General features: G+C 59.5%; 1 protein-coding gene across 1 annotated transcript in view; it reads left to right on the forward strand.

Annotated features, from left to right (window-relative positions):
- The first annotated feature begins 2,513 nt into the window (after window positions 1-2,513).
- The window catches only part of GRAMD4 (GRAM domain containing 4), a 51,706-nt gene continuing 38,520 nt past the window's right edge, over window positions 2,514-15,699 (forward strand). Inside the window, 2 exon segments of the mRNA XM_079140183.1 lie at window positions 2,514-2,724; window positions 10,132-10,252. Of these exon segments, the coding sequence (XP_078996309.1) occupies window positions 2,563-2,724; window positions 10,132-10,252 (283 nt within the window). The 5' untranslated portion in view covers window positions 2,514-2,562.

A 15,699-nucleotide genomic window follows, 5' to 3' on the forward strand; every position in this document is an offset into this window, starting at 1 on the left:
GTGTCCCCCCCAGGCCAGGTATGGGGCTGAGAGACGGTGCAAAGTGGGCGGCAGGCGTGTTCGACTCCGACGGCAGGGGCGCTTGCCGCCTTTGTCCCCTCCTGCTCCAGCCGCCTCCTTGGCTTGCCCAAGCCGAGTGGGGAGGCAGCCCTGTCCAGAATCCCGGACAAGGGATTTCTAATGACCACCGTAGGGTCTGCGGTCACAGGCCTGGGTGGGACGTGGCCTTCAGGGTTTCGGCTTCACGAGGTGAAGCGCTCTGAACGTACGCGACCTTACTGAGCTCTGAAACCTGAGAGCGGCGCGCCGGTGAGTGTCACGTCGCGTGCATCCTACCATCCATGATGGGTTAGAACCCAGCTTGGGCCGGAGCGCAGCCTGGAGCGCCAGCCAGGGCTGGACCCGGCTCTGCAGGAGGAAAGAGCTGTTAGGACGACCGCGCTGACATCCCGTGGGGCCGCTGCCGGCGTCTCCTCCACGTCTGTTTGCAGGATGCCACCAGCAGTTTGTAACTGGTAACCTACTTGTGGTGGGCGGTGGTGTGGGTGACACTCGGGGTCGCCATTTGCCACTGTACCCGAGGGGCCTTTCCACGCCTGAGACGCGTCTTGGGCCAGATGTGGGATTCTCTCTGGCAGGCGGACCCCACAGTCGGAGTCCTGCCAGGCAGCCCGGCAAGCGTGGCTCTTCTGTGGGGCGGTGTGCTGGGAGGTGGCCTTGTCACGGCCCCAGCTCCCTCAGGCTCTCGTGACAGGGACGGTTGTCCTGTGTGCCACCCCAGCTGCTCCTGGGCTTACCTCACTGTGCATTTTTTCATTTTCTTTTTAGCACAGGTGTGCTTTTTACATTTGTCCACTCGTCCCTTAGACTTTTCTACTTTGTAATTTCATTTTTCGGTCTCTTAATAAGAGACAGTTATTTTCCCCCTAGGGATTTGCCGAGGACAGACTTCTCTTCTTTGGCTGGTGTATTTTAAGTGTACTGTCCCTCGGTCCCCCGGGGTCCTCAGTTCCGGGATGTTTGTCCGCGTGGCCAGCATGAGCCCCACCCCGAGCTGTGGCCGCCCGCTCCACCCCCAGCTCCCAGGGTTCTGTTTCCTTTGTCCTGCACCAGCGTCAGCAGCAAGCTGCCCGTTGTGCCCAGTGGACTGGTCTGCTCGGGAGCAGCCCCGGCCCCTTCCCTGCCAGGTACTTTAACAGCCCTGTGGCTCTGCAAGTTCTGGTACATCCAGGCTGGGGTCCTGGGGTCCCCACGGTTAACTCTGGCCTGAGCTGTGATGCCAGGAGCCAGGAGGGGCTTAGGCTGGTCAGGGCTGTGGACGGGCGCCTCCCCGTGCAGTGACAGCCCTGCGAGGACTTCCTGCTGCTGCCCCAAACAGGAAGCTCTTCCCACCTCTGTGCTCCACGGAGTCCAGCCTGCGCACGCCCAGCCCTCTCTCCCCGTGTGGAAACCGCCTGTTTCGTTGGGCCCGGGGCCAGGGTCAGGCCCTCAGTGTGTGTCATCTTGAGTTCCCAGAACACTTCTGCCTTGTCAGGATCGTTCCTCTTTCAGAAGGAAAACCTGGGCTCAGAGGTGGCGAGCAGCAGACGGGCTGGGAGCCCAGGGGTGTCAGAGCCCTACGCTCCTGGGGACCCAGGGCCTCTTGCTGCAGTCGGGGCCAGAGCAGCCTGTGGGCCTGAACCCCAGCACTGGCCCGGGAGCTGGTGACTGGCACTGGGATTAGAGCTGAGGAGCCTTCCCTGCCTGGCCAGCCCTGCTGCAGGCCTGGGAGTGAGGCTGGCTGGACGCTGGGGAAGAATAGTCACCCTGCTGCCCTTGGGGTTGCCTTGGCTTCCTGGTCCTGTTGGGCCAGAGGTATGGACTTACACATGTCCTTCATGTGGCCCAGCAGGCGCTGTGACATGCACTAGGCTTCTGCCAGCCCTGGGCTGAACAGGGGCAAGCCGAGGGTGTCCAGCACCCTGCGTCTGTGGGCCAAGGGGACTCCTGACCCGGCCGGCTCCTGATCCGGCCTCCTCTGGGAGGGCTTCTCTAAGGAGGTGGGACCCAAGCCGAGCCAAGTCTCCAGGTGGGCGTGGCTGGAGGAGGAAGGTTCAGGCAGAGGAGAGACTTGGGCAGCGTCTGCTGCAGCCGTAGATCCACCCTGTTCTTGATGGTTCTTAGAATTTTGGAGAGAGGTCAGCCCTCCTGCTCTCTCAGTGCCGAGTCCTCGCCTTGCCCTTGAGTCTGGGGGCTACTTTGTGGGCCAGGCTGGCTCATCTGGACAGGAACATTCCCTGGCTTTCCTTCTGCCCTGCTCAGGCCAGGGGTCCTTGCTGTGCTGGAGGTGGCCAGAGGTGCTCAGCTGTCAACTGGGCTGGCATGGGTGGGTGACAGGCCACCCATCCTGCTGGGAGCAAGGTGGGGGTCTGCAGGTTGGACCGTCCATTTGGAGGACAGGGGCTTCTTGAGAGCCCAGGGCACAGGGGGTTGGAAGGTGGTGAGCAGGTGTGACCATGCCCCCTCTCTTCCAGGGAGCCCGCCCGTCATGTCCAGGTGAGGCAGAGGCACTCGGTGCTGAACATGCTCAGGAGGCTGGACAAAATCAGGTTCAGAGGTCACAAGAGAGAGGACTTCCTTGACCTAGCGGAGTCTCCAAATGCCTCAGACACCGAGTGTGGAGATGAGCTCCCCCTGAAGATACCGCGGACCTCGCCCCGCGACACTGAGGAGCTCAGGGATCCTGTGAGTACACTGGCCCTGAGCGTCCTTGTGGGTTCCTTGGAGCGGGCTGGGTTGTCTCGTCCTCAGGTGGCCGAGGGTGGGTGTAGGCAGTCTCCCATCCTGCCCTGGCAGCTAGAGACGGAAGCCCAGCCTGATTCCCCAGTGCACGACTTGCTGCCCCCGCTGCTGCCCTATGGGCCACACGGGGCCGGGGCTTGTCCTGGGTTACTGTCCTGCACCAAGGTTTGTCCCACAGCTGGGCTCCTTGCTTCCTTGTTGGCTTTCTGGGTGGTGGGCACACATCTCATGCTGAGCTTCTGCCTGGCCTCTAGGTGCAGCCATGTGGGCAGGGCAGGGCCCCTCTGGAACCTGCTGGTGCCTGGCTGGACTGCCTGGCCATGCCAGGGTGTGTCACCGACCCCTGGTCCCTTGTCCGCCTCTGCACTTGACAGTCATGGGGTGCCTTTCATCGGGCAGCAGGCAGCCCCTGAGCGCCTCAGCTGGGCCTGTGGCTGGGGTTGGAACAGCGCCGCATCACTCTGCCCTCCAGGAGCTTGTGTTTCATGGGGTGGGGTGAGTGCTCTGGGCTTCTTCTCTCCCCCGCCACTGTGGTGCCCGCCTCGGCCTGAGTCCTCCCATCAGCCCAGAGCCAGCTGTGGACGCCCCAGACGTGCACATCCAGTCTGGTGTGTTTTTCTTCCAGCCCTGAGCCTGGGTTCCTTTCCCGATGTGGCCGGTGATCTCCGCCTTCCCTGGCTCCTTGTGTCATTAATGCTTCCTAATAGGGATGGTGACGGTGCATTGCTCCTGGGGAGGATTAATAATTCACTGGCACCGCCTTCCGAGAGCCTGGCTGCCCGCCTGTGCTGCCCGTCCTGGGAGTGTGATGCTGTCCCCAGCCTTCAGAGGCCGTGGTTGGTCCTCTGGGTTTTGGGCGGGGGTGGCCTGGGCCCTGGCTTGATTCATCGCAGTGCGCAGGGGATGTCACAGTGCAGTAGGGGTGCGTCCTGTCTGACGGAGTTGTCTTGTCTCGCGCTGGCATGGAGGGCTGTGGCCACAAGTTTGGAGTGGTAGTCTTTGACTAAGCACCTCAGGAACAAGAATCTGTCCCCCCGAGTATGTGCTTCTGAGTTCATTGGGGAGGGGAGACAGGGACCCCACATGGAGGTTGAAGCTGGGCCAGTCTGTCCATCTATCTGTCCGGCCAGGGCTGTGACAGCTGCCTTGCCCCAGGTATGGTCTAGGCAGAGGCCTGGACTGCACCTGGCCTGCCAGCTGGGGGTGTGTGCACTGGGGTGGGTGTGAGGCGGTGTCGGAAGAGACGGCGGCCTGGGGTCTCCAGGGCCTGCCACCCTCCGCTTGGCTCCACCCTGAGGCTGTGGGCAGGCACCATCAGTGTAACTGCCCACCGGGCCTGCAGGCCACGGCACAGTCACCGCAGAGCAGTGCAGCCTGCCCAGCCAAGGGTCTTCTCCCTGAGGTGGTCTCTGCATGTGGCCACTGGGCCGCCAGAGGCTCTGAGGTTGTGATCGGCATGGGGCCACGTGCAGGGCAGGAAGCCTCCAGCAGGCCGTGCTTCTGTGTTGGTGATGGTGGGCTTCAGGCATGGGTGGCGTTGGGGTGGGAGCTGTGCCCCTGGACCATGCTTTAGCCACTGCCATGCTGTGCTGGACCACGGTTCTGGCCACGGTGGGGAACGCCTAGGTGGAGGCCTGGACGGTCCAGCTCGTGAGCGTGAGTTCTGGGGCTTTGAGCCCAGGTCCTGCCTTCAGGTACTTCACTTGGCCAAGGCCCTTACAAGAAGTAAGGTGGTGTGGGGGTGCGGTGGTGGGCGAGTTGGAGGGTCGGGCAGACCGTGGCTGGTCCAGGGGTGTCAGGTGCAGGTCTGGTTGGAGAGCAGGAGGTGAGGATGCAGGAACATGGCCTGGGCAGAGCATCTGGGTTTGGGGGCACTGGGAGTCCTATAGGGGAAGGTCAGTGTTGGGACTGACCATTCTAGATCAGTTAGTTAAAGAGTGGCCTGGAGAATGTGGGTTCCTGGGGCAGCAAAGGGAGGGACACTGCCAGGGCATGGGGCTGACTGGATGGTGGGTCAGTCACAGGAAAGGCAGGCTGTGGTCTAGACCAACTCTGACGTGCCAGCCAGTTCATGAGGCAGGAAGTGTCCCAGGTGACATGTTGTTTTGGGAAGGGGCGTGGCACCCTGGGTGTGGCTGAGGGAGGGGGTGCCAATGCTGAAGAGGCTTGGGCACAGCCAGACTGTGGGCCTGGGGTCCTCTCCTTGGAGCAGGGGTGCTGGGAGGGAAATCCCCACCCTGGGTTCAACCCTGACAGAGAAGCAGGCCCAGGGGCCTCCAGAGAGACGAGGCCAGGCTGTTTGGCTTTTTTTTTAAAGATATTTTTTAGTTGTCAATGGGTTTTTTATCTTATTTATTTTATGCGGTGCTGAGGATCAAACCCAGGGCCTCACACATGGCAGGCAAGCGCTCTACCACTGAGCCACAGCCCCAGGCCCTGTTTGGCTTTAATCTGAGACTCTGCCACAGGGTTTTTGTGGAACTGGTGATTGAACTCAGGGGCTCTCTGTCACTGAGCTGTACCCCCAACCCTTTTTATTTTTTATTTTGAGACAGGGTCTCACTAAGTTGCCCAGGCTGGCCTCAGATTTGTGAGCCTCCTGCTGTAGCCTCCAGGTCACTGGAACTACAGTTGTGCTGTGTGCCTGGCAGTGCCCTTAGCCTTAAACAGGGGCAGTGACAGCATCTGCCTCCTGGGTTCTGCTTTTAAGAATGAGGTGAGAAAATGCACAGACGTGTCTGGCCGGCCTCTTGCCTGTTGTTCGCATTCAGGTAGTTGTAACTGTTAATGACCGTGAAATATTAATTCAGAACTCTCCAGCTTTGGGCTCCCTTTGGGAAGCCTCATTCCTGAGGTCATGCTCCCAAGGGCCTGGGGTGGGCATGCCGTGGTGGCTTGGCCAGGCCTGGGGCCACCTTGCTTTGCCCTTCTTGAAGGTGACGGGAATTCGCACAGGTGCCTTCTGGCGTGCCTCAGCCTGAGCCGGAGTCTGGCCACCCTCAGCGGGAGTGCTAGGCGGGGGTCTCCATGTGCATCCTCCCGAGGGCTGCTGTGAGCTTCTTCCTATGGACTGTATAGCTGGTCCTCATGCCCACCCAGGTGCCCGCATGCCCTCTCCCAGCATGGTGCCTGCAGGCTCCTCTCTGCTAACCGGTGGGCAGCAGTGGCAGCTCCGAGCAGCTTCAACGCGCGTGGCTTGTCAGGAGGGCCGTGGGCCATCTCTGCACGCAGTCTGGCTTCTTTCATTTTATTTTATTCTGATAAAATAAAGTGGCAAATGTGGTAAAACACATGACATAAAATTTGTCACTTTCATATTGGGTCACAGCTCAGTGGCCTGAAGCCAGTACAACGCTCACTCTTCTCCGCCCTCCCACCAAACAGCCCTGCTTCCCTCCCTCCCGGCTCTCCACGCTACCTTCTGTCTGGACGGTGCTCAGGGACGTCGGTCCTTCTGCAGGACGTTTCCCCTGCAGGGTCCTCTGGGTCCCTCCATGGGAGGGGGCCTGGGTGGAGGCCCAGGAGGTGGGTGTGCGGGAAGGTGCAGGGCTGGGGCTGGGGTGGGCGTGAAGACCCAGGCTGGGTCGTGCCTGGGGCAGTACCAGCCCTGTGAGGAGGGGACGAGGAGAAAGTGGGCTCCAGAGTCCTCAGAGCTGGGGGCAGGCCAGGGCAGCCCCACCCACGAGGAGGCAGAGGGGCAGATCAAAGGGTCCCCAGAAGGTCCCGTGCCCCCCCGGTGCTGGGGCACCTCCCAGCTTCCTCGTCCCCTACCCAGAGAGCTGCGAGGATGGCCTGTTTGGTTCAAAAAATAGCTCTAGGAAACAGAAGAATGGCGGAGTGCCCCGCCCCCGCCCGCGGGGCTGGGCCAGCTGCCCGTCCTCTGTGCCCCGTACAGGCTCCTGGCTCCCTCAGGGTTGCTCCTCTTACCTCTGAGAAGGGCCGGCTGGGGGCCCCACGGGGCTTGCAGAGGGTCAGCCCCAGCATTTCAGAGCAGCCCCAGGGGTCTTGTCATCCTATTGGGGGCCCTGACCAGCTGGTCAGCTCCCCCAGAACCTTCCTTACTGCCCCTGGTGCCCAGGGGAATCCCAGCTGAGCTGTTACCTCTTCTGGACTAAGGCTGCCAGAGTCCTCAGGGCTGGGCAGAACCCAAGGCCCAAGCAGGCCTTCCTGGGCCCAGGTGCCAGGGACACCCATCGAGGGCCATGGAGTGGCATGCTCAAGGGTGACCAGTGGGCTGCGGGCACCGCTGGCTTTGGTGGAGGTTGCTGGGTGCAGCAGGTTGGGGCCGAGGCAGGGCTGAGGCAGGTCAGGGGCCAAGGAGGGCAGAGCTGCCCTCCACACGGCCTCCCATCTGCTCTGTGCCTGGCATGTGACCATGCCATGGCCTTTGAGGCACATTGGTTGGCAGGGTGCACCTCTAGCTTCCTTGCCCCTCAGTCGCCTGGAACCGGCCCTACCGGGCGGCGTGCTAAGAACAGGGTGGCATCACCAGCTGGTTTGCTTGGCTGTCCCGGAAACGTGACTTGGGCCCTAGGCCCCAGGAAGCCAGGGTGGGACCAACTCCGTCCAGTCTGCCTGCCGGCCTGTCTTGCTGCTGGAGGGACAGCGCCTGCATCCAGGCTGTTGGGGATGCTGGGTTGCTACTCTGTAGGCTGGGCAGCTCCTTTCTGGGGCTGTCACCCCCAGATGATAAGGAAGCCGAGGCCCTGGTGTTTGTCACAGCAGAGCCCAGCTGCCCCAGGCACAGGCCCCAGGGGCCCGGCTTAGCCACAGCTTGCTCTCCCCCAGCCTGACCCCCACCTGTGCTGGCCGACCCTTTGTCCGCACTCCTCCTTTCCCTAGAAGCCTTCACCTGTCTCCTGGTCACAGGTGAGCACTGATTGGGGGCACTGGGACATTTCCTGGGGCAACAGTCACTTCGAGGGCAGTTTGCTCTCCTTCCTCCCTGGGGAGCCCCCAGTAGTAAGGCTGGACTGGGGGGCGCGGATGTGCATTCTGGCCTTGGCCCCGGTTACCCGCTGACTCTGCCTCGCGGCCTTCCTCTCTCCTGGGTGGGTGTGGCGTGTGGGACGTCGGGTTAGGCACCGTGGGCTGGAGTGGACAGGGCTGTGACCACTTGCAGAGCTGGCTGACGTCTCCACCTTCCGCAGCCTCTCGCGGGCCTGGGGTCCTTGCTGTCGACTGCAGTCCTCAGGAGGTACGGTCCAGGCCACTGGCAAGCCCCACCTCCAGGCGGGTGGGTGGCTGTTTTCTGTGGGGCTGCACCTGGGGATCCTTGCTTCTCATTCCTGAGTTCTCTGGTCTAGAATATTCATAATGATGACCTCACATCTAGAAGTCCCCCATGCAAGGTGACCTCTGTGCCCCTGCCCATTCCTGGAACAGCCTCTGCACCGGTCACCTGCGGCAGGGCCTCTGGGCAGTAGGGAGCAGCGGACAGACCCGCCAAGCCTGGTGTGGCGCTCATTCTGTGTGCAAGGTTTCTTAAACACACAGTGTAAGTGAAACACGGAGAACTCTGAGGGAGGGACAGGCCACAGCAGGAGGCGGAGGGAGGGCAGGGTGGAGCTGGAGGAGCTGCTGGGCCGGCTGGATCACATTTCCATTCAACATTTATCACCGCCTTGTCCTTGAGACTTGCCTTGCCATGTGGGGGTGGGTGGCGAGGGGTGACAGGGGTTTAGGGAAGGGGAGATGGAGACAGAGATCAGTGTTCCTGTCCCAGAGCCGGCCTGAGGTGGGGCAGGGACAGGGTGTGCTTACCTGCTTGGGACAGGCAAGGGGGTGAAGGCAGGAGCCCGTGACCAGCCAGAGTCAGCTCAGAGGCCCCGAGCTGCCCAGGGTCCCTTGGGATGAGCAGGTTGCATGTGGCTCAGCATCTGTTTGGGGGATTAAAAAGGAGCGGGTTTTTTTGTATTTTGTCTTTGTAATAGAAAACGTCTCAAGCACCCAGCGGGCTGGAAACGAACTGAAGGGAGTGTACGTGAACCCTGGTGTCCTTCGTGTACAGCGGTCACTGCCTGCCCTCACCCTCTGGGTGACTCTAGATCAGATGCCAGGCCTTTGGCCCTTCTGCCCATCTCTAAGGCAGGAGGAGTTCGTCTGCACGCTCAGGGCTGAACAAGGCCGTGGCGGGGCTCCTGCAGGGGGCAGTGGCCCTGCATTCCGGCTACGGCCCACCCTGGGCTCGGTGTCTTCTCCAGGCTTTGTGACCTGTTGGGGCTGGCTGTGTGGAGCCACCTGTGGACGGGCGACCCGTGGTCCTGAGCCGATGCCTGCCTGCCTCGTGAGCTTCCGCGGGCTCGGCCTGGGTGCAGACTGAGGTCTGCTGCACCGTCGTGGGGCACAGGGGTTACCTTTCCTCGGGGTCCTTTTGGAGCATCTGTCCTCTGGACAGTGTTTTGGGGTGCTGCAGCACTTGGACTCCCAGCACCCAGAGCCTCTGGTGCCCTGGAGCCCCTTCTTCCTGGCTGTGGCCTGCAGGTGGCAGGTGACAGAGTAAGCTGTGCTGCTCCTGGCCACCCTGTTCAAGCACACGCTCCTTTACCATTGCCCAGCCCAGGAGAAGGTCTGGGGACCAGGTGGGGAAGTCGGGTCTGCCGCCACTGGCTGGGCACTCAGGTCAGCAGCAGGATGCATCCGTGGCAGTGACCATGTGAGGGTCCGTGTGTCCCAGGCAGGCCTGGCTGTTGATGGGCCTCTCCCTTCCCTGGGAAGGGAGCAGGGTGCAGAGCAGCTGCTTGCTCTGGGTGCGTGGCAGGGGGCAGCAGTGGCCATAGCTGGAGCCTGCCCTCGCCTGCTGGGACAGGACGTGTTCGCCTCAGCCCTCCTGCAGCTGGCGGATGAGGCCCCTCAGTGGACTTCACTCACCCTCATCCCCCACAGGCCTCGTCCTACCTGGAGCCCAGCTCTCCGCCTTGCTGCGCATGGTGTAGACATGGCCCTGGGCCCAACCCCACCGTGAGGGTGACTCCTGGCCAGGCCGCAGCCCAGCTCCCGGGTTTCTTCCTCTGCTGCTGAGATCAGTGTCAGGACTGTCTGGAGACTGGGCACCTTGCTCAGAGTTGAATTTTGGTGTCTTAGAGTTGAGCTTGCGTTGGCTCCACGGGTGTCTTGTGGTCCGAGAGACCGAGCTGCTGGCATGGACCTTATGTTATGGTGCAGGCCTGTCTCCTGGCCTCCTGGATCAGGCACATGGGGCCCTGTGGGCCTCCGTGCGACCTCATGTCCAGGAGGCTGTGGCCCCGTCCGTCACAGGGCTGCTGCTGCTGGCCTGAGGCCTTGCCCCGTGGAATTGACTAGGAGAGCGGCTTCTGTGCGTCCTCTGAGCGCTGGATGTTTTTCTTCTAGGCTGGTCCAGGGACCCTCATCATGGCCTCAGGGGTCCAAGACTTCAACCGGACAGAGTTTGATCGGCTGAATGAAATCAAGGGCCACCTGGAAATCGCCTTACTGGAAAAGCACTTCCTACGTGAGTACCGGCCAGCTCTTGTAGAGAATGGGCCGTTCCAGGGTTGGGGGCTGAGCTGGGGACGTGGTCTCGCTGACGTGTGCTGGGGCTCTGCCGTGGACGTGGGGCTGAGGATGGGCACGGCCCGCGTGGCTTTTGGAAGTCCCTGCCTGGCCCTTTGCCTCTGAGCCTGAGGCTTCGTCTGTTGCTCCTCCGAGCCTTTTGCCTTTGCTCAGTGTGTGGGGTAAGAGAGGCTGTCACGGAGAAGGGGTAGAATGTTCCATGAGAACTTGGATCGCTTCAGTCTGGCACGGTGCATTTCTAACGATTCGGAATTTATCCAGGGTTTTGTAGGAGTCGAGTTTTGCATCCTGTGAGCTACAGATTGGGGACAGTTTCCTGGTTTCTTGGCCTGTCCTGGGCAGCTCCTGCTCACTGGGCCTGCCCTCTGGGGCAGTAAGACTAGAGATCGTCTGGAGGGGCCTGCTGGGGTCCTGGCAGCAGAGTCCCTGGTGGCTCACTTTAGATCCTCTCTCCTCACCTCCACGTCCCCCGGGCGCTACGGGTGAGGTAAGGAAGCAGGGGCGCCACGTCACCCTATGCTGGGAGGATCCCCTGACTAGTAAGGGCCTGGACCAGGCAGACCAGCCCAGAGCCCGCGCACCTGACCCCGCTGAGGGCTCGTGTCCACAGCTGGCGCCACGGCTGAAGCTCTGCCATTGGGAAGAAAGCGCAGGAAGGAGCAGCCTCAGCCCCGCGTGCCCAGACCTGGGCACTGTGACCTGCACAGAGTGAGGCCCGGGTGGCCCACTGTGACGGGCAGCCCTGGGCAGAGGGAGGGCTCAGGCTGATGGGCAGGTCCCTCCATTCTGGGACTCCTCATGGCTGCGGCCTCCTCGAGACTCTGAGCTGCTGGCCTGTCCTGGTTCTGTCTGTCTGTCCTGTTCTGACTGGTCACAGGCTGGTCCGCGGTCTCTCTGTCTCTCCTCTTCCTGGCCCAGGGCCTGCATTGGGAGCCCTCAGTGGATCCGAGAAGATGCAGACATGCTAACACTAATGTCCCAGGGGACAGGTTCTTTCATTTGTTATATTGTCCTCGGCTCCGCTCTGGCGGACCCTGTGGCGCTGGGCTTCAGGCTCTAGCTGTGAGGCTAGAGGGGACAACCAGGGTGCCCTCTCCTGAGCTCCCACCTGCCACTCCTGCAGGTGGGGCCTGGCTCGGGAGAGCTGCACACTCACCTGGTGGACGGGCCAGAATCGCACAGGGGGCTCTGTGGGTTCACCTGGCGACTGGCTGGAGCCGTGTGTGTGTGTGTGTGTGTGTGTGTGTGTGTGCGCGCGCGCGCGTGAGCAGCCGGGTGCCTGTACGCATGAGTTCTTCATCGTGGCTGTAGTTACCTGCGTGCGTATCCAGCCGTGGTGGGCCGTGGTGGTAGTTGGCCCTGTGTGCGTGTGCGGTGACGGAGTGTTTGCATGCACCTTCCTGCCCATATGCCCGCGGCTGCCCCGGGCCTCCAGCCGTGGAGCAAGAGTGGTTCTGAGGCGCTGATGGCACAGTGGCCGTGCTGGGGAGTGACGCCATTTCCCTGAATCTGAGGTTGCCCTCAAGCCCGCTTGGCTGGAGAGGGGCCGCGTGGTCAGCCCTGCTGGCTACAGTCCTGGGGACCTGCTGTCTCTGGCCCTGGCCAGCTCTATTGGGTTTGCACGGACCGTCCTTGCCCTCGGCAGACGCTGCTGTGCGGAGCTTGTCCTGGGCTGGCCAGAGACCCCAGCTGGCGCCGGGTCAGCAGCCGTGGAGGCGGCCTTTTCCCTGGCCGAGCCTTGTTACAGTGCCTTTTTGTGGGCCAGAGCTGTCCGGCGTCACTGTTTCATGGGGCTGGGTGAACCTGCGTGGCCCTCAGTGAAGGGAGCGAGCCTGTGGGAGTATCCACAGGGGTTTGTGGGGACAGAGTGTCCAGGAGAAGCCATCCAGGGAGGGTCCACAGGACACTGTCTGCTCCCATTCACATTCACTTTGCGGCAGGTCAGGATGAAGTTGGAGAATGGAATGACCAGACCCAGGGGTGTGCTTTGGAGCTGTCCGGGTCTGAGGAAGAGCGCAAAAGAGGCTGCCCACCACCAGACGTCGTCCTTGCGTCCCAGGACTGCTCTCAGGTTCTGCCCTCAGTGCTGCCTAAGAAGCTGATTGTACTCCTGGGTGGCTCTTGAAGAGGCAGACTGAGCCGTGGGCTCTCCTTATGGAGAGGTTCCAAACGCGCACCGATTGAGCAGATGCCTCAATCGGTCTGTGCCCACCGTTGGCTGGGGAGGGGTGATTCCTGGCAGCCTGGCGCCCTCCGCCCTCCTCCCGGGTGCTTGGGACCCATCCCAGCCAGCACCTGCTGTCTCATCTGTGGCAGCAGGTAGCCCAACGTGTTCTAGACACGCCCTGGGCCCAGTGGGCGACCAGGAGCAGCTTTGATTCCCTCAGCGTCCGGGGTTGGTTCTGTGATATTTGGCCCCTGCGCTGGCCGCGCCAGGCACTTCTGTTCTTGCTCCACTCATCAGCCAGCACGATTCTGAGCACACACTACTTTGTGACTGTCCAGTGGCCCAAGGTTCTCCTGGGAAAGGCTGGGCCCTGCATGACTCTCCCCCTCCGTTTTCCAGGTGTGAAAGAATGAGCTCGTCCTCCCCGAGACCAACGGGGATGGGGGGCTCCTGCATGGCCTTATCCTGAGGTCACCGCTCTGGGCACATCGGGCGTGTTCACCACGAGCTTGCCTGAGGGGGTCTGATCAGTGGCTTGTGGCCTCTTCACCATGTAACAGAATGACTCCAGGCTCAGTGAGACATTCCCTGTCCAGTCCTGGAACTGACCGCCTTTTAGTTGGCCCTCATTCATTGGTGGAAAGGCACTTAGGGACGAGGGATCCCAGGATATGCTCTGCAGCCTGTTGGTCATGGTGTCTGGACCTCCTCAGTGGGCACGGCCAGGGCATCGTGAATCCACGCAGCTAGTCCAGTGGGAACTCACTTCCAGGACCCCTGGGTGTCTGTTCACCTCATCAGATTCTTACTGGGTCTCTCTTGTGCCAGAAATCCTGGTTCTCAGAGAGTGACACCACATTGCTCCCTAGCTTTATCCCACAATAATATACACACACTTCAGAATAAAACGCCAGCGCTGCCTGGCCAGCGTAGGTGCTGAACCAGCTGGTATTTGCTCCCAGACCTTTGGCTCTCAGGGGCTGCTCCACTGCAGAGGTATGAAGTATTCTGGTTGAAAGTCGTTCGCCCTGGCCGAGTTAGCAAGTTAGCACAGCGCTGGCTTCCTTGTTTCTTATCACTTTAGGTTTTTAGAGATTGCCTTTGTTTTCTTATAACTTTTAATTTTGACACAATTTCAATTTCAGATTTACAGAAAAGTTACAGATAGTACAAATGATCCCTATGTGTTCTTCATCCAATCATTCCTCAAAGGTTAGCATTTTATCCCATTTGTCTTATCTCATTTATCTGCCTATCCACCACAGACCCATCTGTCCATCTTATGTGCTTACATACACCCACCCAAGCCTCCATTCATCTGTCCATCCATCCGTTCAATAATTCAGTCATCCATCCATCCATCCATCCATCCACCCACCCATCCATCCATCCATCCCTCTACCCACTTGCCCACCTATCCATCCATCCATCCACCCATCCATCCATTCCTCTACCCACTTGCCCACCCACTCATTTGTCAGTTCATCCATTTCTCCACCCTACTTGCCCACCCACCTCCATTCATCCATCCACCCACTTGCACACCTACCCATCCATCCATCCATTCCTCCACCCACTTGTCCGTCCATCCATCCATCCATCCATCCATCCCTCCACCCACTTGCCCATCCATCTATCCATTCATCCATCCACCCACTTTCCCACCCATCCATTCATTCATCCATCCATTCTTCTACCACTTGTCCACCTGTCCATCCATTCATCCATCCATCCATTCCTCTATCCACTTGCCTATCTATCTGTCCATCCATCCATCCATTCCTCTACCACTTGTCCACCTATCCATCCATCCATCCATTCTTCCACCCACTTGCACACCTACCCACCCATCCATCCATTTTTCCACCCACTTGGTCACCTACCCATCCATCCATCCATCCATTCCTCCACCCACTTGCCCATCCATCTATCTATCCATTCATCCATCCACCCATTTTTCCACCCATCCATCCATCCATTCCTCCACCACTTGTCCACCTATCCATCCATCCATCCATTCTTCCACCCACTTGTCCATCCATCCATCCATCCATCCATCCATCCATCCCTCCACCCACTTGCCCATCCATCTATCCATTCATCCATCCACCCACTTTCCCACCCATCCATTCATTCATCCATCCATTCTTCTACCACTTGGCCACCTGTCCATCCATCCATCCATTCCTCCACCCACTTGTCCATCCATCTGTCTATCCATCCATCCATCCACCTATTTCCCTCCGTCAGATACTGTGATGTGGTTCTAAAAGCAGGGATGTTCTCTTACCTAACCACAGTTCAGTTATCGGAATCATGAATTTGACAGTGATATGATACTACTGTGTGGAGTGAGATCTTATTCCAGGTCCCCTGGGGGTGTTCTGGGTGTGAGTTGTGTTCATTTGTCATGCCTCTTTGGACTCCTTTTCCTTGGACAGTAGCTCAGCCTTTCTCTCTGTGTCCTGGTTTGGTGTTTTCGAGGCATGCTGGTCAGTTACTTTAGAATGTCCTCCATTTCTGTTTGTGTGCCATTGCCCTGTGGAGAGACTCAGGGTGTGCCACCTCGTCCAGAGAATTAGAGAAGTGGTGCTGTGTCCCCTGATGCCGTCTCATTCCATTTCACGTGGGGTCAAGAGCTTCTTCAAAAATTAAACTCTTGGGGCTGTGGCTGTGGCTCAGTGGTAGAGCGCTTGCCCGGCACGTGTGAGGCATTGGGCTTGATCCTCAGCACCGCATATAAATAAATGAATAAAACAAAGGTACATGTCCATCTACAACTAAAAAAATTTTTTTTTAAAAGTTCTTATAGTTGCTAAAACCGTTTGCCGTGGGTACACCTGTGGTCCCAGCTGCTTGGGAGGCTGAGGCAGGAGGATCACTTGAGCCTAGGAGTTCAAGGCCAGCCTGGGCAACATAGCGAGACCCCCCCCCCCATCTCAAAAATGACTGAATTAATTTATTTATATGGATCCAAAGTTGGGGTGTATTCAGAGAACTAGAGTTTCTCTCCCTGACCCCCACATCCACTCTCCCTCCCCCATCGATGACCAATTTTTAACTCCTTCTTTCTACTGATATTTATTTGTTTGTTTGTTTGTTTTGGTGCTGAGAATTGAAGCCAGGGGCACTCTTCCACTGACCTACACCCCCAGCCCCTGTTTCTGTTTATTTTAGGACAGTTTTGCTAAGTTACTGAGGGCCTGTTGAGTTGCTAA

Source organism: Sciurus vulgaris, assembly GCF_902686455.1.
Source record: "Sciurus vulgaris genome assembly, chromosome: 5".
In the NCBI taxonomy this organism is placed as follows: domain Eukaryota; kingdom Metazoa; phylum Chordata; class Mammalia; order Rodentia; family Sciuridae; genus Sciurus; species Sciurus vulgaris.